This window comes from Artemia franciscana, chromosome 7 (genome assembly GCF_032884065.1).
Source record: "Artemia franciscana chromosome 7, ASM3288406v1, whole genome shotgun sequence".
NCBI classification, from domain to species: domain Eukaryota; kingdom Metazoa; phylum Arthropoda; class Branchiopoda; order Anostraca; family Artemiidae; genus Artemia; species Artemia franciscana.
In genome coordinates, this window is record NC_088869.1 from 57,593,191 (window position 1) to 57,617,230 (window position 24,040).

The following is a 24,040-nucleotide window of genomic DNA, read 5'->3' on the forward strand; positions in this document are numbered from 1 at the left end:
TAGGTTTTTGTGAACAACCATTGGAGGAAAAAGTCGGATATCAGGTAGGTAATTTTTACTGATGATAGTCGTTTTGAAATATAAAATTACTTGCCTGAGATTAAGAATCAGAAAAAGTTACGTCTAAGCTAACAAAATTTTGCTATTTATAAGTAACTGTCTTTAGTATCTTATAAGTTTTATTTTCTTTTTCTAGGTTTTTGTGAACAACCATTGGAGGAAAAAGTCGGATATCAGGTAGGTAATTTTTGCTGATGATAGTCGTTTTGAAATATAAAATTACTTGCCTGAGATTAAGAATCAGAAAAAGTTACGTCTAAGCTAACAAAATTTTGCTATTTATAAGTAACTGTCTTTAGTATCTTATAAGTTTTATTTTCTTTTTCTAGGTTTTTGTGAACAACCATTGGAGGAAAAAGTCGGATATCAGGTAGGTAATTTTTACTGATGATAGTCGTTTTGAATATAAAATTACTTACCTGAGATTAAGAATCAGAAAAAGTTACGTCTAAGCTAACAAAATTTTGCTATTTATAAGTAACTGTCTTTAGTATCTTATAAGTTTTATTTTCTTTTTCTAGGTTTTTGTGAACAACCATTGGAGGAAAAAGTCGGATATCAGGTAGGTAATTTTTACTGATGATAGTCGTTTTGAATATAAAATTACTTACCTGAGATTAAGAATCAGAAAAAGTTACGTCTAAGCTAACAAAATTTTGCTATTTATAAGTAACTGTCTTTAGTATCTTATAAGTTTTATTTTCTTTTTCTAGGTTTTTGTGAACAACCATTGGAGGAAAAAGTCGGATATCAGGTAGGTAATTTTTACTGATGATAGTCGTTTTGAATTATAAAATTACTTACCTGAGATTAAGAATCAGAAAAAGTTACGTCTAAGGTAACAAAGTTTTGCTATTTATAAGTAACTGTCTTTAGTATCTTGTTAGTTTTATTTTCTTTTTCTAGGTTTTTGTGAACAACCATTGGAGGAAAAAGTCGGATATCAGGTAGTAATTTTTGCTGATGATAGTCGTTTTGAATTATAAAATTACTTACCTGAGATTAAGAATCAGAAAAAGTTACGTCTAAGGTAACAAAGTTTTGCTATTTATAAGTAACTGTCTTTAGTATCTTATTAGTTTTATTTTCTTTTTCTAGGTTTTTGTGAACAACCATTGGAGGAAAAAGTCGGATATCAGGTAGGTAATTTTTACTGATGATAGTCGTTTTGAATTATAAAATTACTTACCTGAGATTAAGAATCAGAAAAAGTTACGTCTAAGGTAACAAAGTTTTGCTATTTATAAGTAACTGTCTTTAGTATCTTATTAGTTTTATTTTCTTTTTCTAGGTTTTTGTGAACAACCATTGGAGGAAAAAGTCGGATATCAGGTAGGTAATTTTTACTGATGATAGTCGTTTTGAATTATAAAATTACTTACCTGAGATTAAGAATCAGAAAAAGTTACGTCTAAGCTATTTATAAGTAACTGTCTTTAGTATCTTATAAGTTTTATTTTCTTTTTCTAGGTTTTTGTGAACAACCATTGGAGGAAAAAGTCGGATATCAGGTAGGTAATTTTTACTGATGATAGTCGTTTTGAATTATAAAATTACTTACCTGAGATTAAGAATCAGAAAAAGTTACGTCTAAGCTAACAAAATTTTGCTATTTATAAGTAACTGTCTTTAGTATCTTATAAGTTTTATTTTCTTTTTCTAGGTTTTTGTGAACAACCATTGGAGGAAAAAGTCGGATATCAGGTAGGTAATTTTTACTGATGATAGTCGTTTTGAATTATAAAATTACTTACCTGAGATTAAGAATCAGAAAAAGTTACGTCTAAGGTAACAAAGTTTTGCTATTTATAAGTAACTGTCTTTAGTATCTTATAAGTTTTATTTTCTTTTTCTAGGTTTTTGTGAACAACCATTGGAGGAAAAAGTCGGATATCAGGTAGGTAATTTTTACTGATGATAGTCGTTTTGAATATAAAATTACTTACCTGAGATTAAGAATCAGAAAAAGTTACGTCTAAGCTAACAAAATTTTGCTATTTATAAGTAACTGTCTTTAGTATCTTATAAGTTTTATTTTCTTTTTCTAGGTTTTTGTGAACAACCATTGGAGGAAAAAGTCGGATATCAGGTAGGTAATTTTTACTGATGATAGTCGTTTTGAATTATAAAATTACTTACCTGAGATTAAGAATCAGAAAAAGTTACGTCTAAGGTAACAAAATTTTGCTATTTATAAGTAACTGTCTTTAGTATCTTATAAGTTTTATTTTCTTTTTCTAGGTTTTTGTGAACAACCATTGGAGGAAAAAGTCGGATATCAGGTAGGTAATTTTTACTGATGATAGTCGTTTTGAATTATAAAATTACTTACCTGAGATTAAGAATCAGAAAAAGTTACGTCTAAGCTAACAAAATTTTGCTATTTATAAGTAACTGTCTTTAGTATCTTATAAGTTTTATTTTCTTTTTCTAGGTTTTTGTGAACAACCATTGGAGGAAAAAGTCGGATATCAGGTAGGTAATTTTTACTGATGATAGTCGTTTTGAATATAAAATTACTTACCTGAGATTAAGAATCAGAAAAAGTTACGTCTAAGCTAACAAAATTTTGCTATTTATAAGTAACTGTCTTTAGTATCTTATAAGTTTTATTTTCTTTTTCTAGGTTTTTGTGAACAACCATTGGAGGAAAAAGTCGGATATCAGGTAGGTAATTTTTACTGATGATAGTCGTTTTGAATTATAAAATTACTTACCTGAGATTAAGAATCAGAAAAAGTTACGTCTAAGCTATTTATAAGTAACTGTCTTTAGTATCTTATAAGTTTTATTTTCTTTTTCTAGGTTTTTGTGAACAACCATTGGAGGAAAAAGTCGGATATCAGGTAGGTAATTTTTACTGATGATAGTCGTTTTGAATTATAAAATTACTTACCTGAGATTAAGAATCAGAAAAAGTTACGTCTAAGGTAACAAAGTTTTGCTATTTATAAGTAACTGTCTTTAGTATCTTATTAGTTTTATTTTCTTTTTCTAGGTTTTTGTGAACAACCATTGGAGGAAAAAGTCGGATATCAGGTAGGTAATTTTTACTGATGATAGTCGTTTTGAATTATAAAATTACTTACCTGAGATTAAGAATCAGAAAAAGTTACGTCTAAGGTAACAAAGTTTTGCTATTTATAAGTAACTGTCTTTAGTATCTTATTAGTTTTATTTTCTTTTTCTAGGTTTTTGTGAACAACCATTGGAGGAAAAAGTCGGATATCAGGTAGGTAATTTTTACTGATGATAGTCGTTTTGAATTATAAAATTACTTACCTGAGATTAAGAATCAGAAAAAGTTACGTCTAAGGTAACAAAGTTTTGCTATTTATAAGTAACTGTCTTTAGTATCTTATAAGTTTTATTTTCTTTTTCTAGGTTTTTGTGAACAACCATTGGAGGAAAAAGTCGGATATCAGGTAGGTAATTTTTACTGATGATAGTCGTTTTGAATATAAAATTACTTGCCTGAGATTAAGAATCAGAAAAAGTTACGTCTAAGCTAACAAAATTTTGCTATTTATAAGTAACTGTCTTTAGTATCTTATAAGTTTTATTTTCTTTTTCTAGGTTTTTGTGAACAACCATTGGAGGAAAAAGTCGGATATCAGGTAGGTAATTTTTACTGATGATAGTCGTTTTGAAATATAAAATTACTTGCCTGAGATTAAGAATCAGAAAAAGTTACGTCTAAGCTAACAAAATTTTGCTATTTATAAGTAACTGTCTTTAGTATCTTATAAGTTTTATTTTCTTTTTCTAGGTTTTTGTGAACAACCATTGGAGGAAAAAGTCGGATATCAGGTAGGTAATTTTTACTGATGATAGTCGTTTTGAATATAAAATTACTTGCCTGAGATTAAGAATCAGAAAAAGTTACGTCTAAGCTAACAAAATTTTGCTATTTATAAGTAACTGTCTTTAGTATCTTATAAGTTTTATTTTCTTTTTCTAGGTTTTTGTGAACAACCATTGGAGGAAAAAGTCGGATATCAGGTAGGTAATTTTTACTGATGATAGTCGTTTTGAAATATAAAATTACTTGCCTGAGATTAAGAATCAGAAAAAGTTACGTCTAAGCTAACAAAATTTTGCTATTTATAAGTAACTGTCTTTAGTATCTTATAAGTTTTATTTTCTTTTTCTAGGTTTTTGTGAACAACCATTGGAGGAAAAAGTCGGATATCAGGTAGGTAATTTTTACTGATGATAGTCGTTTTGAATATAAAATTACTTACCTGAGATTAAGAATCAGAAAAAGTTACGTCTAAGGTAACAAAGTTTTGCTATTTATAAGTAACTGTCTTTAGTATCTTATAAGTTTTATTTTCTTTTTCTAGGTTTTTGTGAACAACCATTGGAGGAAAAAGTCGGATATCAGGTAGGTAATTTTTACTGATGATAGTCGTTTTGAATTATAAAATTACTTACCTGAGATTAAGAATCAGAAAAAGTTACGTCTAAGGTAACAAAGTTTTGCTATTTATAAGTAACTGTCTTTAGTATCTTATAAGTTTTATTTTCTTTTTCTAGGTTTTTGTGAACAACCATTGGAGGAAAAAGTCGGATATCAGGTAGGTAATTTTTACTGATGATAGTCGTTTTGAATATAAAATTACTTACCTGAGATTAAGAATCAGAAAAAGTTACGTCTAAGCTAACAAAATTTTGCTATTTATAAGTAACTGTCTTTAGTATCTTATAAGTTTTATTTTCTTTTTCTAGGTTTTTGTGAACAACCATTGGAGGAAAAAGTCGGATATCAGGTAGGTAATTTTTACTGATGATAGTCGTTTTGAATTATAAAATTACTTACCTGAGATTAAGAATCAGAAAAAGTTACGTCTAAGCTATTTATAAGTAACTGTCTTTAGTATCTTATAAGTTTTATTTTCTTTTTCTAGGTTTTTGTGAACAACCATTGGAGGAAAAAGTCGGATATCAGGTAGGTAATTTTTACTGATGATAGTCGTTTTGAATATAAAATTACTTACCTGAGATTAAGAATCAGAAAAAGTTACGTCTAAGCTAACAAAATTTTGCTATTTATAAGTAACTGTCTTTAGTATCTTATAAGTTTTATTTTCTTTTTCTAGGTTTTTGTGAACAACCATTGGAGGAAAAAGTCGGATATCAGGTAGGTAATTTTTACTGATGATAGTCGTTTTGAATTATAAAATTACTTACCTGAGATTAAGAATCAGAAAAAGTTACGTCTAAGCTAACAAAATTTTGCTATTTATAAGTAACTGTCTTTAGTATCTTATAAGTTTTATTTTCTTTTTCTAGGTTTTTGTGAACAACCATTGGAGGAAAAAGTCGGATATCAGGTAGGTAATTTTTACTGATGATAGTCGTTTTGAATATAAAATTACTTGCCTGAGATTAAGAATCAGAAAAAGTTACGTCTAAGCTAACAAAATTTTGCTATTTATAAGTAACTGTCTTTAGTATCTTATAAGTTTTATTTTCTTTTTCTAGGTTTTTGTGAACAACCATTGGAGGAAAAAGTCGGATATCAGGTAGGTAATTTTTACTGATGATAGTCGTTTTGAAATATAAAATTACTTGCCTGAGATTAAGAATCAGAAAAAGTTACGTCTAAGCTAACAAAATTTTGCTATTTATAAGTAACTGTCTTTAGTATCTTATAAGTTTTATTTTCTTTTTCTAGGTTTTTGTGAACAACCATTGGAGGAAAAAGTCGGATATCAGGTAGGTAATTTTTACTGATGATAGTCGTTTTGAATATAAAATTACTTGCCTGAGATTAAGAATCAGAAAAAGTTACGTCTAAGCTAACAAAATTTTGCTATTTATAAGTAACTGTCTTTAGTATCTTATAAGTTTTATTTTCTTTTTCTAGGTTTTTGTGAACAACCATTGGAGGAAAAAGTCGGATATCAGGTAGGTAATTTTTACTGATGATAGTCGTTTTGAATATAAAATTACTTGCCTGAGATTAAGAATCAGAAAAAGTTACGTCTAAGCTAACAAAATTTTGCTATTTATAAGTAACTGTCTTTAGTATCTTATAAGTTTTATTTTCTTTTTCTAGGTTTTTGTGAACAACCATTGGAGGAAAAAGTCGGATATCAGGTAGGTAATTTTTACTGATGATAGTCGTTTTGAATTATAAAATTACTTACCTGAGATTAAGAATCAGAAAAAGTTACGTCTAAGGTAACAAAGTTTTGCTATTTATAAGTAACTGTCTTTAGTATCTTATTAGTTTTACTTTCTTTTTCTAGGTTTTTGTGAACAACCATTGGAGGAAAAAGTCGGATATCAGGTAGGTAATTTTTACTGATGATAGTCGTTTTGAATTATAAAATTACTTACCTGAGATTAAGAATCAGAAAAAGTTACGTCTAAGGTAACAAAGTTTTGCTATTTATAAGTAACTGTCTTTAGTATCTTATTAGTTTTACTTTCTTTTTCTAGGTTTTTGTGAACAACCATTGGAGGAAAAAGTCGGATATCAGGTAGGTAATTTTTACTGATGATAGTCGTTTTGAATTATAAAATTACTTACCTGAGATTAAGAATCAGAAAAAGTTACGTCTAAGGTAACAAAGTTTTGCTATTTATAAGTAACTGTCTTTAGTATCTTATTAGTTTTACTTTCTTTTTCTAGGTTTTTGTGAACAACCATTGGAGGAAAAAGTCGGATATCAGGTAAGGTAATTTTTACTGATGATAGTCGTTTTGAATTATAAAATTACTTACCTGAGATTAAGAATCAGAAAAAGTTACGTCTAAGGTAACAAAGTTTTGCTATTTATAAGTAACTGTCTTTAGTATCTTATTAGTTTTATTTCTTTTTCTAGGTTTTTGTGAACAACCATTGGAGGAAAAAGTCGGATATCAGGTAGGTAATTTTTACTGATGATAGTCGTTTTGAATTATAAAATTACTTACCTGAGATTAAGAATCAGAAAAAGTTACGTCTAAGGTAACAAAGTTTTGCTATTTATAAGTAACTGTCTTTAGTATCTTATTAGTTTTATTTTCTTTTTCTAGGTTTTTGTGAACAACCATTGGAGGAAAAAGTCGGATATCAGGTAGGTAATTTTTACTGATGATAGTCGTTTTGAATTATAAAATTACTTACCTGAGATTAAGAATCAGAAAAAGTTACGTCTAAGGTAACAAAGTTTTGCTATTTATAAGTAACTGTCTTTAGTATCTTATTAGTTTTACTTTCTTTTTCTAGGTTTTTGTGAACAACCATTGGAGGAAAAAGTCGGATATCAGGTAGGTAATTTTTACTGATGATAGTCGTTTTGAATTATAAAATTACTTACCTGAGATTAAGAATCAGAAAAAGTTACGTCTAAGGTAACAAAGTTTTGCTATTTATAAGTAACTGTCTTTAGTATCTTATTAGTTTTATTTCTTTTTCTAGGTTTTTGTGAACAACCATTGGAGGAAAAAGTCGGATATCAGGTAGGTAATTTTTACTGATGATAGTCGTTTTGAATTATAAAATTACTTACCTGAGATTAAGAATCAGAAAAAGTTACGTCTAAGGTAACAAAGTTTTGCTATTTATAAGTAACTGTCTTTAGTATCTTATTAGTTTTATTTCTTTTTCTAGGTTTTTGTGAACAACCATTGGAGGAAAAAGTCGGATATCAGGTAGGTAATTTTTACTGATGATAGTCGTTTTGAATTATAAAATTACTTACCTGAGATTAAGAATCAGAAAAAGTTACGTCTAAGGTAACAAAGTTTTGCTATTTATAAGTAACTGTCTTTAGTATCTTATTAGTTTTACTTTCTTTTTCTAGGTTTTTGTGAACAACCATTGGAGGAAAAAGTCGGATATCAGGTAGGTAATTTTTACTGATGATAGTCGTTTTGAATATAAAATTACTTACCTGAGATTAAGAATCAGAAAAAGTTACGTCTAAGCTAACAAAGTTTTGCTATTTATAAGTAACTGTCTTTAGTATCTTATTAGTTTTACTTTCTTTTTCTAGGTTTTTGTGAACAACCATTGGAGGAAAAAGTCGGATATCAGGTAGGTAATTTTTACTGATGATAGTCGTTTTGAATTATAAAATTACTTACCTGAGATTAAGAATCAGAAAAAGTTACGTCTAAGGTAACAAAGTTTTGCTATTTATAAGTAACTGTCTTTAGTATCTTATTAGTTTTATTTCTTTTTCTAGGTTTTTGTGAACAACCATTGGAGGAAAAAGTCGGATATCAGGTAGGTAATTTTTACTGATGATAGTCGTTTTGAATTATAAAATTACTTACCTGAGATTAAGAATCAGAAAAAGTTACGTCTAAGGTAACAAAGTTTTGCTATTTATAAGTAACTGTCTTTAGTATCTTATTAGTTTTACTTTCTTTTTCTAGGTTTTTGTGAACAACCATTGGAGGAAAAAGTCGGATCTCAGGTAGGTAATTTTTGCTGATGATAGTCGTTTTGAATTATAAAATTACTTACCTGAGATTAAGAATCAGAAAAAGTTACGTCTAAGGTAACAAAGTTTTGCTATTTATAAGTAACTGTCTTTAGTATCTTATTAGTTTTATTTTCTTTTTCTAGGTTTTTGTGAACAACCATTGGAGGAAAAAGTCGGATCTCAGGTAAGTAATTTTTGCTGATGATAGTCGTTTTGAATTATAAAATTACTTACCTGAGATTAAGAATCAGAAAAAGTTACGTCTAAGGTAACAAAGATTTGCTATTTATAAGTAACTGTCTTTAGTATCTTATTAGTTTTATTTTTTTTCTAGGTTTTTGTGAACAACCATTGGAGGAAAAAGTCGGATCTCAGGTAGGTAATTTTTGCTGATGATAGTCGTTTTGAATTATAAAATTACTTACCTGAGATTAAGAATCAGAAAAAGTTACGTCTAAGGTAAGGAATAAGTAGTCGGATCTAAGGTAAGGTAATTTTTGCTGATGATAGTCGTTTTGAATTATAAACTTACCTGAGATTAAGAATCAGAAAAAGTTACGTCTAAGGTAACAAAGTTTTGCTATTTATAAGTAACTGTCTTTAGTATCTTATTAGTTTTATTTTCTTTTTCTAGGTTTTTGTGAACAACCATTGGAGGAAAAAGTCGGATCTCAGGTAAGTAATTTTTGCTGATGATAGTCGTTTTGAATTATAAAATTACTTACCTGAGATTAAGAATCAGAAAAAGTTACGTCTAAGTAACAAAGTTTTGCTATTTATAAGTAACTGTCTTTAGTATCTTATTAGTTTTATTTTCTTTTTCTAGGTTTTTGTGAACAACCATTGGAGGAAAAAGTCGGATCTCAGGTAATTAATTTTTGCTGATGATAGTCGTTTTGAATTATAAAATTACTTACCTGAGATTAAGAATCAGAAAAAGTTACGTCTAAGTAACAAAGTTTTGCTATTTATAAGTAACTGTCTTTAGTATCTTATTAGTTTTATTTTCTTTTTCTAGGTTTTTGTGAACAACCATTGGAGGAAAAAGTCGGATCTCAGGTAAGTAATTTTTGCTGATGATAGTCGTTTTGAATTATAAAATTACTTACCTGAGATTAAGAATCAGAAAAAGTTACGTCTAAGTAACAAAGTTTTATTTATAAGTAACTATCTTTAGTATCTTATTAGTTTTATTTCTTGTCTTTAGTCTTTTGTCTTATACAGTTTTATTTTCTTTTTCTAGGTTTTTGTGAACAATTGGAGGAAAAAGTCGGATCTCAGGTAAGTAATTTTTGCTGATGATAGTCGTTTTGAATTATAAAATTACTTACCTGAGATTAAGAATCAGAAAAAGTTACGTCTAAGGTAACAAAGTTTTGCTATTTATAAGTAACTGTCTTTAGTATCTTATTAGTTTTATTTTCTTTTTCTAGGTTTTTGTGAACAACCATTGGAGGAAAAAGTCGGATCTCAGGTAAGTAATTTTTGCTGATGATAGTCGTTTTGAATTATAAAATTACTTACCTGAGATTAAGAATCAGAAAAAGTTACGTCTAAGGTAACAAAGTTTTGCTATTTATAAGTAACTGTCTTTAGTATCTTATTAGTTTTATTTTCTTTTTCTAGGTTTTTGTGAACAACCATTGGAGGAAAAAGTCGGATCTCAGGTAGGTAATTTTTGCTGATGATAGTCGTTTTGAATTATAAAATTACTTACCTGAGATTAAGAATCAGAAAAAGTTACGTCTAAGGTAAGTTTTTGCTATTTATAAGTAACTGTCTTTAGTATCTTATTAGTTTTATTTTCTTTTTCTAGGTTTTTGTGAACAACCATTGGAGGAAAAAGTCGGATCTCAGGTAAGTAATTTTTGCTGATGATAGTCGTTTTGAATTATAAAATTACTTACCTGAGATTAAGAATCAGAAAAAGTTACGTCTAAGGTAACAAAGTTTTGCTATTTATAAGTAACTGTCTTTAGTATCTTATTAGTTTTATTTTCTTTTTCTAGGTTTTTGTGAACAACCATTGGAGGAAAAAGTCGGATCTCAGGTAAGTAATTTTTGCTGATGATAGTCGTTTTGAAATTAAAATTACTTACCTGAGATTAAGAATCAGAAAAAGTTACGTCTAAGGTAACAAAGTTTTGCTATTTATAAGTAACTGTCTTTAGTATCTTATTAGTTTTATTTTCTTTTTCTAGGTTTTTGTGAACAACCATTGGAGGAAAAAGTCGGATCTCAGGTAATAATTTTTGCTGATGATAGTCGTTTTGAATTATAAAATTACTTACCTGAGATTAAGAATCAGAAAAAGTTACGTCTAAGGTAACAAAGTTTTGCTATTTATAAGTAACTGTCTTTAGTATCTTATTAGTTTTATTTTCTTTTTCTAGGTTTTTGTGAACAACCATTGGAGGAAAAAGTCGGATCTCAGGTAAGTAATTTTTGCTGATGATAGTCGTTTTGAATTATAAAATTACTTACCTGAGATTAAGAATCAGAAAAAGTTACGTCTAAGGTAACAAAGTTTTGCTATTTATAAGTAACTGTCTTTAGTATCTTATTAGTTTTATTTTCTTTTTCTAGGTTTTTGTGAACAACCATTGGAGGAAAAAGTCGGATCTCAGGTAAGTAATTTTTGCTGATGATAGTCGTTTTGAATTATAAAATTACTTACCTGAGATTAAGAATCAGAAAAAGTTACGTCTAAGTAACAAAGTTTTGCTATTTATAAGTAACTATCTTTAGTATCTTATTAGTTTTAATTTCTTTCTTTAGGCTATTTATGTGAACAAGTTTTATTTTCTTTTTCTATTTTTGTGAACAATTGGAGGAAAAAGTCGGATCTCAGGTAAGTAATTTTTGCTGATGATAGTCGTTTTGAATTATAAAATTACTTACCTGAGATTAAGAATCAGAAAAAGTTACGTCTAAGGTAACAAAGTTTTGCTATTTATAAGTAACTGTCTTTAGTATCTTATTAGTTTTATTTTCTTTTTCTAGGTTTTTGTGAACAACCATTGGAGGAAAAAGTCGGATCTCAGGTAAGTAATTTTTGCTGATGATAGTCGTTTTGAATTATAAAATTACTTACCTGAGATTAAGAATCAGAAAAAGTTACGTCTAAGGTAACAAAGTTTTGTATTTATAAGTAACTGTCTTTAGTATCTTATTAGTTTTATTTTCTTTTTCTAGGTTTTTGTGAACAACATTGGAGGAAAAAGTCGGATCTCAGGTAAGTAATTTTTGCTGATGATAGTCGTTTTGAATTATAAAATTACTTACCTGAGATTAAGAATCAGAAAAAGTTACGTCTAAGGTAACAAAGTTTTGCTATTTATAAGTAACTGTCTTTAGTATCTTATTAGTTTTATTTTCTTTTTCTAGGTTTTTGTGAACAACATTGGAGGAAAAAGTCGGATCTCAGGTAAGTAATTTTTGCTGATGATAGTCGTTTTGAATTATAAAATTACTTACCTGAGATTAAGAATCAGAAAAAGTTACGTCTAAGGTAAGTATTTTGCTATTTATAAGTAACTGTCTTTAGTATCTTATTAGTTTTATTTTCTTTTTCTAGGTTTTTGTGAACAACCATTGGAGGAAAAAGTCGGATCTCAGGTAAGTAATTTTTGCTGATGATAGTCGTTTTGAAATATAAAATTACTTACCTGAGATTAAGAATCAGAAAAAGTTACGTCTAAGGTAACAAAGTTTTGCTATTTATAAGTAACTGTCTTTAGTATCTTATTAGTTTTATTTTCTTTTTCTAGGTTTTTGTGAACAACCATTGGAGGAAAAAGTCGGATCTCAGGTAAGTAATTTTTGCTGATGATAGTCGTTTTGAAATGTAAAATTACTTACCTGAGATTAAGAATCAGAAAAAGTTACGTCTAAGGTAAGTATGTTTTGCTATTTATAAGTAACTGTCTTTAGTATCTTATTAGTTTTATTTTCTTTTCTAGGTTTTTGTGAGCATTGGAGGAAAAAGTCGGATCTCAGGTAATTAATTTTTGCTGATGATAGTCGTTTTGAATTATAAAATTACTTACCTGAGATTAAGAATCAGAAAAAGTTACGTCTAAGGTAACAAAGTTTTGCTATTTATAAGTAACTGTCTTTAGTATCTTATTAGTTTTATTTTCTTTTTCTAGGTTTTTGTGAACAACCATTGGAGGAAAAAGTCGGATCTCAGGTAAGTAATTTTTGCTGATGATAGTCGTTTTGAAATTATAAAATTACTTACCTGAGATTAAGAATCAGAAAAAGTTACGTCTAAGGTAACAAAGTTTTGCTATTTATAAGTAACTGTCTTTAGTATCTTATTAGTTTTATTTTCTTTTTCTAGGTTTTTGTGAACAACCATTGGAGGAAAAAGTCGGATCTCAGGTAAGTAATTTTTGCTGATGATAGTCGTTTTGAATTATAAAAGTACTTACCTGAGATTAAGAATCAGAAAAAGTTACGTCTAAGGTAACAAAGTTTTTATTTATAAGTAACTATCTTTAGTATCTTATTAGTTTTAATTTCTTGTCTTTAGTATTTGTCTTATTAGTTTTATTTTCTTTTTCTAGGTTTTTGTGAACAATTGGAGGAAAAAGTCGGATCTCAGGTAAGTAATTTTTGCTGATGATAGTCGTTTTGAAATATAAAATTACTTACCTGAGATTAAGAATCAGAAAAAGTTACGTCTAAGGTAAGTATGTTTTGCTATTTATAAGTAACTCTCTTTAGTATCTTATTAGTTTTATTTTCTTTTTCTAGGTTTTTGTGAACAACCATTGGAGGAAAAAGTCGGATCTCAGGTAAGTAATTTTTGCTGATGATAGTCGTTTTGAATTATAAAATTACTTACCTGAGATTAAGAATCAGAAAAAGTTACGTCTAAGGTAACAAAGTTTTGCTATTTATAAGTAACTGTCTTTAGTATCTTATTAGTTTTATTTTCTTTTTCTAGGTTTTGTGAACAACCATTGGAGGAAAAAGTCGGATCTCAGGTAAGTAATTTTTGCTGATGATAGTCGTTTTGAATTATAAAATTACTTACCTGAGATTAAGAATCAGAAAAAGTTACGTCTAAGGTAACAAAGTTTTGCTATTTATAAGTAACTGTCTTTAGTATCTTATTAGTTTTATTTTCTTTTTCTAGGTTTTTGTGAACAACCATTGGAGGAAAAAGTCGGATCTCAGGTAAGTAATTTTTGCTGATGATAGTCGTTTTGAATTATAAAATTACTTACCTGAGATTAAGAATCAGAAAAAGTTACGTCTAAGGTAAGTATGTTTTGCTATTTATAAGTAACTGTCTTTAGTATCTTATTAGTTTTATTTTCTTTTTCTAGGTTTTTGTGAACAACCATTGGAGGAAAGTCGGATCTCAGGTAAGTAATTTTTGCTGATGATAGTCGTTTTGAATTATAAAATTACTTACCTGAGATTAAGAATCAGAAAAAAATTACGTCTAAGGTAACAAAGTTTTGCTATTTATAAGTAACTGTCTTTAGTATCTTATTAGTTTTATTTTCTTTTTCTAGGTTTTTGTGAACACCATTGGAGGAAAAAGTCGGATCTCAGGTAAGTAATTTTTGCTGATGATAGTCGTTTTGAAATTAAAATTACTTACCTGAGATTAAGAATCAGAAAAAGTTACGTCTAAGGTAACAAAGTTTTGCTATTTATAAGTAACTGTCTTTAGTATCTTATTAGTTTTATTTTCTTTTTCTAGGTTTTTGTGAACAATTGGAGGAAAAAGTCGGATCTCAGGTAAGTAATTTTTGCTGATGATAGTCGTTTTGAAATATAAAATTACTTACCTGAGATTAAGAATCAGAAAAAGTTACGTCTAAGGTAACAAAGTTTTGCTATTTATAAGTAACTGTCTTTAGTATCTTATTAGTTTTATTTTCTTTTTCTAGGTTTTTGTGAACAGCCATTGGAGGAAAAAGTCGGATCTCAGGTAAGTAATTTTTGCTGATGATAGTCGTTTTGAAATATAAAATTACTTACCTGAGATTAAGAATCAGAAAAAGTTACGTCTAAGGTAACAAAGTTTTGCTATTTATAAGTACTGTCTTTAATTTTTATATTTTCTTTTTCTAGGTTTTTGTGAGCACCATTGGAGGAAAAACAGAATTTCAGGTAAATAATTTTGCTGATGATAGTCGTTTTGAAAACAAAACTATTTATACTCTCTTTAGTATTTTATTAATTTTATTTTCTTTTTCTAGGTTTTTGAGCCATTGGAGGAAAAAGTCGGATCTCAGGTAATAATTTTTGCTGATGATAGTCGTTTTGAATATAAAATTACTTACCTGAGATGAAGAATCAGAAAAAGTTACGTCAAGGTAACAAAGTTTTGCTATTTAGAAGTAACTGTCTTTAGTATCTTATTAGTTTTATTTTCTTTTTCTAGGTTTTTGTGAACACCATTGGAGGAAAAAGTCGGATCTCAGGTAAGTAATTTTTGCTGATGATAGTCGTTTTGAAATATAAAATTACTTACCTGAGATTAAGAATCAGAAAAAGTTACGTCTAAGGTAACAAAGTTTTGCTATTTATAAGTAACTGTCTTTAGTATCTTATTAGTTTTATTTTCTTTTTCTAGGTTTTTGTGAACAAATTGGAGAAAAAGTCGGATCTCAGGTAAGTAATTTTTGCTGATGATAGTCGTTTTGAAATATAAAATTACTTACCTGAGATTAAGAACCAGAAAAAGTTATGTCTAAGTAAGTTTTATTATTTATAAGTTTTTTAGTATTTATTAGTTTTATTTTCTTTTTCTAGGTTTTTTGAACACATTGGAGGAAAAGCGGATCTCAGGTAAGTAATTTTTGCTGATGATAGTCATTTTGAAATATATGAAATTACTTACCTGAGATTCAACAATCAGAAAAAGTTACGTCTAAGGTAAGTAAGGTTTTGCTATTTATGAGTCTTTAGTATCTTATTAGTTTATTTTCTTTTTCTAGGTTTTTTGAACAATCATTGGAGGAAAAAGCGGATCTCAGGTAAGTAATTTTTACTGATGATAGTCGTTTTGAAATATAAAATTAATTACCTGAGATTAAGAATCAGAAAAAGTTACGTCTAGGTAACAAAGTTTTGCTATTTATAAGTTAACTGTCTTTAGTATTTATTAGTTTTATTTTCTTTTTCTAGGTTTTTGTGAACAATCATTGGAGGAAAAAGTCGGATCTCAGGTAAGTAATTTTTGCTGATGATAGTCCTTTTGAAATATAAAATTAATTACCTGAGATTAAGAATCAGAAAAAGTTACGTCTAAGGTAACAAAGTTTTGCTATTTATAAGTAACTGTCTTTAGTATCTTATTAGTTTTATTTTGTTTTTCTAGGTTTTCGTGAACAACCATTGGAGGGAAATGTCGGATCTAGGGTAAGTAATTTTTGCTGATGATAGTCGATTTCAATTATAAAATTACTTACCTAAGATTAATAATCAGAAAAAGTTACGTCTAAGGTAACAAAGTTTTGCTATTTATAAGTGACAGTCTTTGGTATTTTATTTATTCTATTTTCTTTATCTAGGTTTTTTGGAGCCACCATTGGAGGAAAAAGCGAGATCTCAGGTGAGTAATTTTTGCTGACGATAGTCGTTTTGAAATATAAAATGAATTACCTGAGATTGAACAACAAGAAGAAATTATGTCTCAAGTAAGTAAGTTTTGTTATTTATAAATAACTATCTTTAGTATTTTATTTTCTTTTTCTAGGTTTCTCGGAGTAATTTTTGCTGACGATAGTCGTTTTGAAAAATAAAATTAATTACCTGAGATTCAACAATCAGAAAAAGTTATGTCTCAGCAAAGTAAGTTTTGGTATTTATAAGTAACACTCTTTAGCATTCTATTAATTTTATTATCTTTTTCTAGATTTTTTGGAGCCACCATTGGAAAAAAGGGGAATCTCAAGTAAGTAATTTTTCAGATGATAGTCGTTTTGAGATACAAAACTACTTATCTAAGATTTAACAATCAACAAAAGAAGAGATTCAACAAAAGAAAAGGTTATGTCTCATATAAGCAAGTTTTGGAATACAACATCGATAATATTTCTTTTCTGAGGGATGTCGGGCCATGGAGGGCCAGGGATCAGTTCCGATAATGTTTGGAACAAAATATTGTAAATATTTTCTGGATGGGGTTAAGCCATGGAGGGCCAGGGGTCCACTCCCATAAGTTTTGGAAGGAAACACCTTTAATATTTTTTTTGTGTGTGGGGAGGGGGCGAGTTAACCTTCGATCAATTTCGACTCATAAAAAGGGTACTAGAACTTCCGATTTACAATCGAATGCCCCCCCCCCCTCCTAAGTTACTCAGACCACCCATTCCATATGAAGTGCCCTAGGTAAAAAAAAATAGCAAATAAATGATAAAACATTGAAGGCCTATTGTCTTTACTAAAGACAACGCTATAGCGTTGCCTCCTTATTAGCCAGTCAGGGGTGAACCTTTTCTTCCGCGTCCTCTGACAGCACTACATTTTGTATACTGACACTGAAAAGTTTGGTACAACTTCAAATATTATTTTAAGTAGATATACTCATGACAGACCTTTGATTGGCCAGGCCAAGTGCTTCTGAAACTCTGTCCCGTGAAATTCTGAGACTCAAATTCTTCCATGAATAATGAGACACCTTCAAGTGAAACCTTTTTTGTTGAAAATCCTGCAAAACATTCAGCAGCAGTCTCGTCAGAATAAGATACACTAGAAATGTAATTCCTTTCATTAGACGCAATTCAATTAAATTAAGTAGTAAAGTGTGATTTGCCAGTAGTAAAAAATGAACTGTTTCTCTTGTATCTTAATTTCTTACTCCTCTCTCCCCTCTTTCTCTCTCTCTCTCTCACTATATTTTGACTAGGTAAGGTTTTATGTTTTGCAATTAATGTCATCAAATACTTTCTAAGCTTTTTAATCAGTAATAAAAAATCTTCGAATGAACCCTTATCTGTTGCAAATGCGCTAAAAAAAAAGGTAATTCATAGAATAGGTACTATTCCTGTGAATTGGACAAATGAATTACCTAGATTGAAAGATGCAGAGCTCCCATTCCCACTCACTATCTCTCTATCTCTATCTATCCCTCTTTCTATCTCTGACTCATCCTATTTTTCCATTTTTATTCTTACTTCTTTATTTTAATCTTTCCTATATTAAAAAAACCTGATTCTTAATTTTAATTTATGTATTTTTCTTGACAAACTATTTTAAGAAAATTTAATTAGAAATTTCGAAAATAAAATTACGAGGCGAAAATTTGAAATACGGAGTAAAAATTTAATATCTGATTAAAGTAGGGTTGAGGAAAAGAATCTAAATCTGCGTTAGCCTCAGGCTGCATTGTGTTGCAAAGAGCTAGTAACAATAAGACTATAAAAGAAAGTATGCAATATGTGCAGGTCTGGCATAAAGCTGTGCATCTACCTGTTTTTATGTTTCTTTTTTTTTCTTTCGCCAAGACCTGATAATTTCGGTCGGAGAAAATTATTTCACTTGGCGACTCATTTGAACCTCGTCTTGATTGACATCATTCACCCCGCCGGCAGCAGGGCCAGGTTCGATTGGACAGTCAGTCATAGCTGTCGGAACGTTCGAAGGCTGTCTATTTGTATTGACTGTTCAGTCATTCCTGCTTGTTCAATAATGATCTGCCTACAGAAAATGCTGTTGACAGGGCAAATTATGTCAACCAAGACGAAGCTTTGGGAATCTCCTAAGACTTTACCCTTACTTTATTTTTTCTCTTTTCGGAATTTCTCTATCTTTCTATTTCCTTGAAGGTGAACTGATCAACTTATATCACAATTCATTTCTCCTCTCTTCCGATTCCTGTCTCCACTCAGCGAACGATAATTTCAGGAATTTCTCGTTCTCTCTATTATATATACGTGCTCAAAATAAGATTCACAAACTTTATGAATTGGATAGTTTAACAAGTCCCAACATCCCCGTGTATATTCAGAATGAAAAAAACAAACGCTACCCCACTACAAGCTACCACCAAAAAAAAATGTGAAGCACCGCAACCCGACCAAGATACTAAGAATTCGAGAATATAAACCAACAAAATCTTATACAAGTCTTATCTTATACAAAGCCAAATTTTTTGATTGATGACAATCTTAAAGAAGATGTAGAAAATAATCGAATTTCGGTTAAATTTAACATGGCGACAATAAAAAATCTTATAAAGAATGTTTGCATTTAATGGAACTTCTGCAGAGAGTATTCTCACAAAATAAAGGTAGTCACCTCACTTTTGCCAAGTCTTCACTAGAATACTACTTTCTCCGTTAGAGCGATTGCCATTTTCTCAATATCACCTGCTACAATAAAAGCTTGCAGAATGGGCTACAAAACGCAGAACAAAAGTATTAACAAAATAAAACTAACAAAAGTGTTCTAATAACCTAATCTGCTTCAGAATATTTTCTCCGATTCAAACATTAATTTTTCACATCAATTTTTCAAAGTTTTGTAATTGGCGAACTTTATTATTGTTATAGGCGGAATAACTAATTTGGGTCAAAGTGTCTAGGGTAAAAGCCACGGGCCACAACTGGGTAAAAGCCCCAGAGGCCCACTGCGTCTATAGCAGCAATTCACCTTTAATTTATAAATTTTTGCAGCTTCTTATATTATACACTCCCTCTTTCTATAAGTCCTTTTATCTTTTATCTACAGGTTTGCTGTCAAGTTCCCTTAAAATTTTGACCAAGTGAATTCGTACCTCAATAGCACTAGCAATACATTTTAGTTCCTTTCTCTTATTGAATTTCAATTGATTTTATATGTTCTATACTAAACATGACTGAAAAATCAGAATACTAAAAAATTTTCAAAGATCAATTTACCTTTTAACCTGTGCCTCCAATGCAACTCCTTTTCTTGGCCCTCTAAGAATGTGTTCCACCCGCAAACTCGTATTTAGCAGTCTCACTTGAAGTCTTGTAGCAACTAAAACAAGGAACTATCAAAATTAAGGTTATGTTATGGCATTCGATGAAATCTATAACAAGAAAACTAATAAGCTGGTCTTATTAACATAAACGCCTTTGCTACTGTACGCATATATGAACTGAAAAAGTAATTTAATTTTTCATTCTTTATTTCTTTCTTTTTTAAGTTATCTTAAACACCTACTGCGTTCAAGGGCCAGCTCAGGCACTAATAATAACACGGGTATATACTAGAAGTGCAAAATTTGGTATTGTTCGCAAAAAAAACTTATACTTTTATTGTGAGGGGAAAAATTAACCCCCCCCCCCTACACCTAATAAGATTAATGTAGTTTATATATTACTCAAAAAATTATTGAAGAAACACTCAGAAGTAGTGGTTGGATTAAAAATACACATATAAGAAAGGAGTAAAAGGGGCAAATACCCCATCCCTAAGTCAGAAAGTAAAAAAAACTTATTTAGAAGACAACAATTAAATGATTTGACTAGTTTCTTAAAGAAAGGTCACTAAAAATCTTAAGAGTCTTGAACGAGCTTGAGAGTCTCATTTTACCAGCTTCCAATGCCCTAAAAATCATCTTAGTCCCCAGCTAAGGGGGTATACTAAGCTTTCGAGAACTCACCTCTTGACTTGGTCATTTACTCTTAGTTACTACCCTGGATTTGTAAAAGATCTAAAGCAAAACTGGCCAGCCATGACAAAACAAAGTAACAGATTTGAAAACAATAAATGGGTCTATGGCCAGTAGAAGGAAACGGAGAGAACAAGTATCAAACGAATATTTCGTCCGTATATGACAAGGTGTCTTCAGCGTAGAAAAAGTCACCTTATACTGGAAATAGACCAGTTTGTCGCTTCTGAGTTCATTTTTTTATTTTCACCCTTGATCTGTGGGGGGAGGGGATGTAAATAGTAAGTTTCTGAAGGATAATCAGCTCGGCCATCCTAAAAGTTTAAGAGGTAGAGCATAATTGTGCCTGTCTCGAGAAAGACGCTGCGGTACTAAATTTAAGTTGAACTTAGATTTTCATAGACCAGTTTATATTTTTTTCTTTATTATTAATCTGCTGGATGTAAGCCAATGTGTAGCTTTCCAGATAGAATTCATATTTTAGAACTGAATAAATAAATGGACCAATAGAATCAATTAATTGGGCTTCCCAAATACGTAAATATCAAATTTATGAAGTTATAAGTGAATAAATGAAAAACACTAGGTGAATTCAGGAAAATGGGCTAAAAGGTCAAATTATGGAAAGCCTATTGTTTTGCACCCTCTCGTCTTGACTTATATTCAGAGATTCTCAAAATATAATTTATTTTCTACTTTTTGGTCCATTTTGAAAATGAGTTTAAAAAAAAATATATTTAATATTTTCGACTTTTCAGTTTTGTTTAGACTAAAGAGTTTTTATTCTTCTCTAAGACAAAATTTTTTTTATCTGAGGTTCAAGACAAAGTAACCACGGCCAAAAGCAAGTGTTCTTACCACCGCAGTATCAAGTTTATATAAGGATGTTTATTTTATACTTTTAACTCTGCCCAATCACCCGTTTACGTTATTTTATTAATATAAGGGTGAGGTTGCAAGAAGAGAGAGTTTTGATGTTTAATATTTACACTGTTAAAGGAATTGCAATTATAAAGAAAAAAATTAGAAGTAATGGAACATTCCAAAGTGGTCAAAAAATGGCAAACAAATTCCACAAAGTTACGTGATAAATGAACAAAAAAAAACAACTAAAAATGGTATAAAAAGCAACTAGAAAGTCAGCGAGTTAGGAAAACGAGTTAAAGAGAAAGTTTGTTCTTACCAGACTCAATAGCCTTTGCGAATTTGTCCAAAGATTCAGATTCTGGAACAACATATTCAGTGCCTGGCCCAAAACATTCAGCTGCAATATGCATACTGCTTGTCATTGAGTTCCACATACTCTCAAAAGAGAAGCCTAAAAATAAAGCAGTAAGAATCAGAGACTACCTTTTCTCAAAATTTCAGTGAAGTACGGTGAAAACCTGTAACACATGGAATGCAGTAAGAACAAAACGCTACCTTTTCTTAAACATTCTGTTAAGTACTGTGTAAAGTTAAAACACATCAAGAAAGATAAAACAGTTATCTCACCGAAGATCAGACAGCAAATCCACCATCAGACATTAATTCGGAAGCGTCAAAATCTATTTCAACTTCCCACTACCTTGTTTGTTTTATCAACTCCTTTGGGGAAATTTCTTGAAAAGTCTTATACTTGGGTAAATTTAACTTTGATTTGCCACCAAAAAGCAAGATTTTGGCAAGATTGGTTACCTCCTTCTTCTCAAATAGATCACAATTAGCCAAGCATCTGAATAATTGTTCCAATACTCTCCCTGCCCATAATGGAGTTCCCCAAGTTACTCTCCCAAGTCCCCTGCCTTTCTCAGTTATGATTGAACGCCTCACTGAGGAATTTCCTGAAATATAAACACTTCAGATGATCTAACAGTAGTTGAAACCTGCTATAGATATTTAATGAGCAGCCATATGAGCATTCTCAATGATAATATTTTCTAATTTCCAAAAGTTCCAATGAATGGAGGCGCCTATTTGATTCTTCATAACTGGATGGTTCACATGTTGATAGTAGCTTATTTTCGGTAGTACCTTAAATTATACTACTCATATTCGATTTTCAATTTTTTAACTCAGTGTTTACCCCCTAAAGTGTCGCAATAAAATATTATTCATGTTTCCGTTGGCGCTATTATCGCGTCGATAAAGCGACTGAAATTTCAGTCTTCTGATATAGATAGCATTTGCGCTTATCAACCGAATCTGGATATGTGCCTTTGCAATTCCCTTGTCCCCAATAGTTCCTTGGGGGTACGGCAACTTCAGTTTAGAAGCTTAGTAAAGATTTTACCGATATATATATATATTACGTCTCGGACTAAGAAATACGTCTATCCCCCTCTTTAAGTTCCCAAATAAACTTGGCATCCCCCTTCCCACTTTGCAAGGATTTATACTTCCTTTGTCCACCCGCATCTTGAATATGCTTGCCCAGTTTAGCACCCTAGCATCTCACGGAAAGAGTCAGATAAAATTGAATCCATCCAAAAAACAGCCCTACGAATAATCTTCAAAGATGGTAAAGTTCCATACTCTTTTACAAACTTTTGTAACTTTACGAACTTTTGAACTTTACAAACATAAAGTTTCCATACTCTCTTCTTCTAAAAAAGGCAAGGTCAGAAATCCTCGAGTGCAGGAGAGTTACGCTGTGTCTCCGTTTTTGTTGTGCCTCCTTTCATATGCGTTCATTAAGGCAATGACAAACCCCCGCACGAAATATATTTTTCTCAAAAGATGCTCCTCATCCAGATACGGTATGGAAACATTTAACAAAGCATCCCCTAATTTCTCTCTTTGTATTACCTGTTTAAACGTTGCCTATAATATGTACATCTTCCCTCGCTTTTCTTACTTATTACCTTTTTAAAGACTCTTTCAAAATTATTTTTATATATTTTGACGAGTCCGAACGACCCCCGAACTACGACATGTTCTCACCTTGGATTTTGGTCTAGATAGTCAAAAATCCAAACTGTGCCGTCAAGTTCTTCTTCCTCACTAAGACAACTTGCAAACTATACACAATGCTAGGCTAGCTAGAAAGAGTGCTCGTAGACAGCTATTTGAAGAAACTTCCATTTCGACAACAGAAAAATTTCATTTCTTTGTAGAGTATTCTTTTCGTTGACAGTTGACCTTGAAGAAGCACCTGCTTCCTTGCATTTTTGCTGTTGCTTTTTGTGTAGCTTTTCTTTTTGTATCTGTGTGCTAGATTAAAGCTACTGAAGCTAAAACACATTCTATTCTATATCTCTCACTGTAGGTGCAACTGTCCAAGAATATAATCTTGCCAACATTTTTTTTAAGCCCATAGGCCATGTGGAAATCGCAATACTGTAAACATTTGTTTTTTGTTGTTTTTTTAGTTCGGCTTCTTTGATAAAAAATGCTACAGTAACTATGTCAAGGATTTCTGTTTGCATATAAGATGTTTGCATATAAAATAATTATAACTTCACAATAGCCTATAGAGTTGACGATACCCATATCTTTACACGAGGGGGGGGTATATTTCTTCCCCTTAGATTATTCCAAAAGAGTCGCAAACAGAAAAATTGAAAAATATTGGCTCTAAAAACTCTCTTTTTTCGTATTTGATCTATTTCTCTTTGAGGAAAAAGCCTGTGATACCAATGGTGCACATACCATTATGGTGGTGCACATACCATTATACCATATGGTGGTGCACATACCAATGTGCACCACCGATTGCACACTCTACTAAAAAGTGTAATTTTTCAATTTTATCACAAAACTCCAAAAAAGTTGTCTACAAATCAATGTTACACATTGTACTTGTCGGTTATTGGAAACATTCAAGAATTGCGCTTAAGTTACATCTTGGAAAACCTGTTTCATAGCTACAAAAAAAGTGATGGATGATACAATGCATTAGACTTGGACAGAATGCATGGGACTTGTATAATTTGGGCTACATATTTGCATATTAGGGGTGGGG

General features: G+C 30.3%; 1 protein-coding gene across 1 annotated transcript in view; it reads right to left on the reverse strand.

The window, feature by feature from the left end:
- The window catches only part of LOC136029521 (autophagy-related protein 2 homolog A-like), a 129,332-nt gene that overhangs the window by 94,975 nt on the left and 10,317 nt on the right, over positions 1–24,040 (reverse strand). Inside the window, exons 3-5 of the mRNA XM_065707973.1 lie at positions 21,281–21,415; positions 19,358–19,460; positions 17,054–17,207 (exon numbers count right to left, since the gene is read on the reverse strand). Coding sequence (XP_065564045.1) covers positions 17,054–17,207; positions 19,358–19,460; positions 21,281–21,415 — 392 coding nt within the window. The remainder of the gene's footprint in view (positions 1–17,053; positions 17,208–19,357; positions 19,461–21,280; positions 21,416–24,040) is intronic.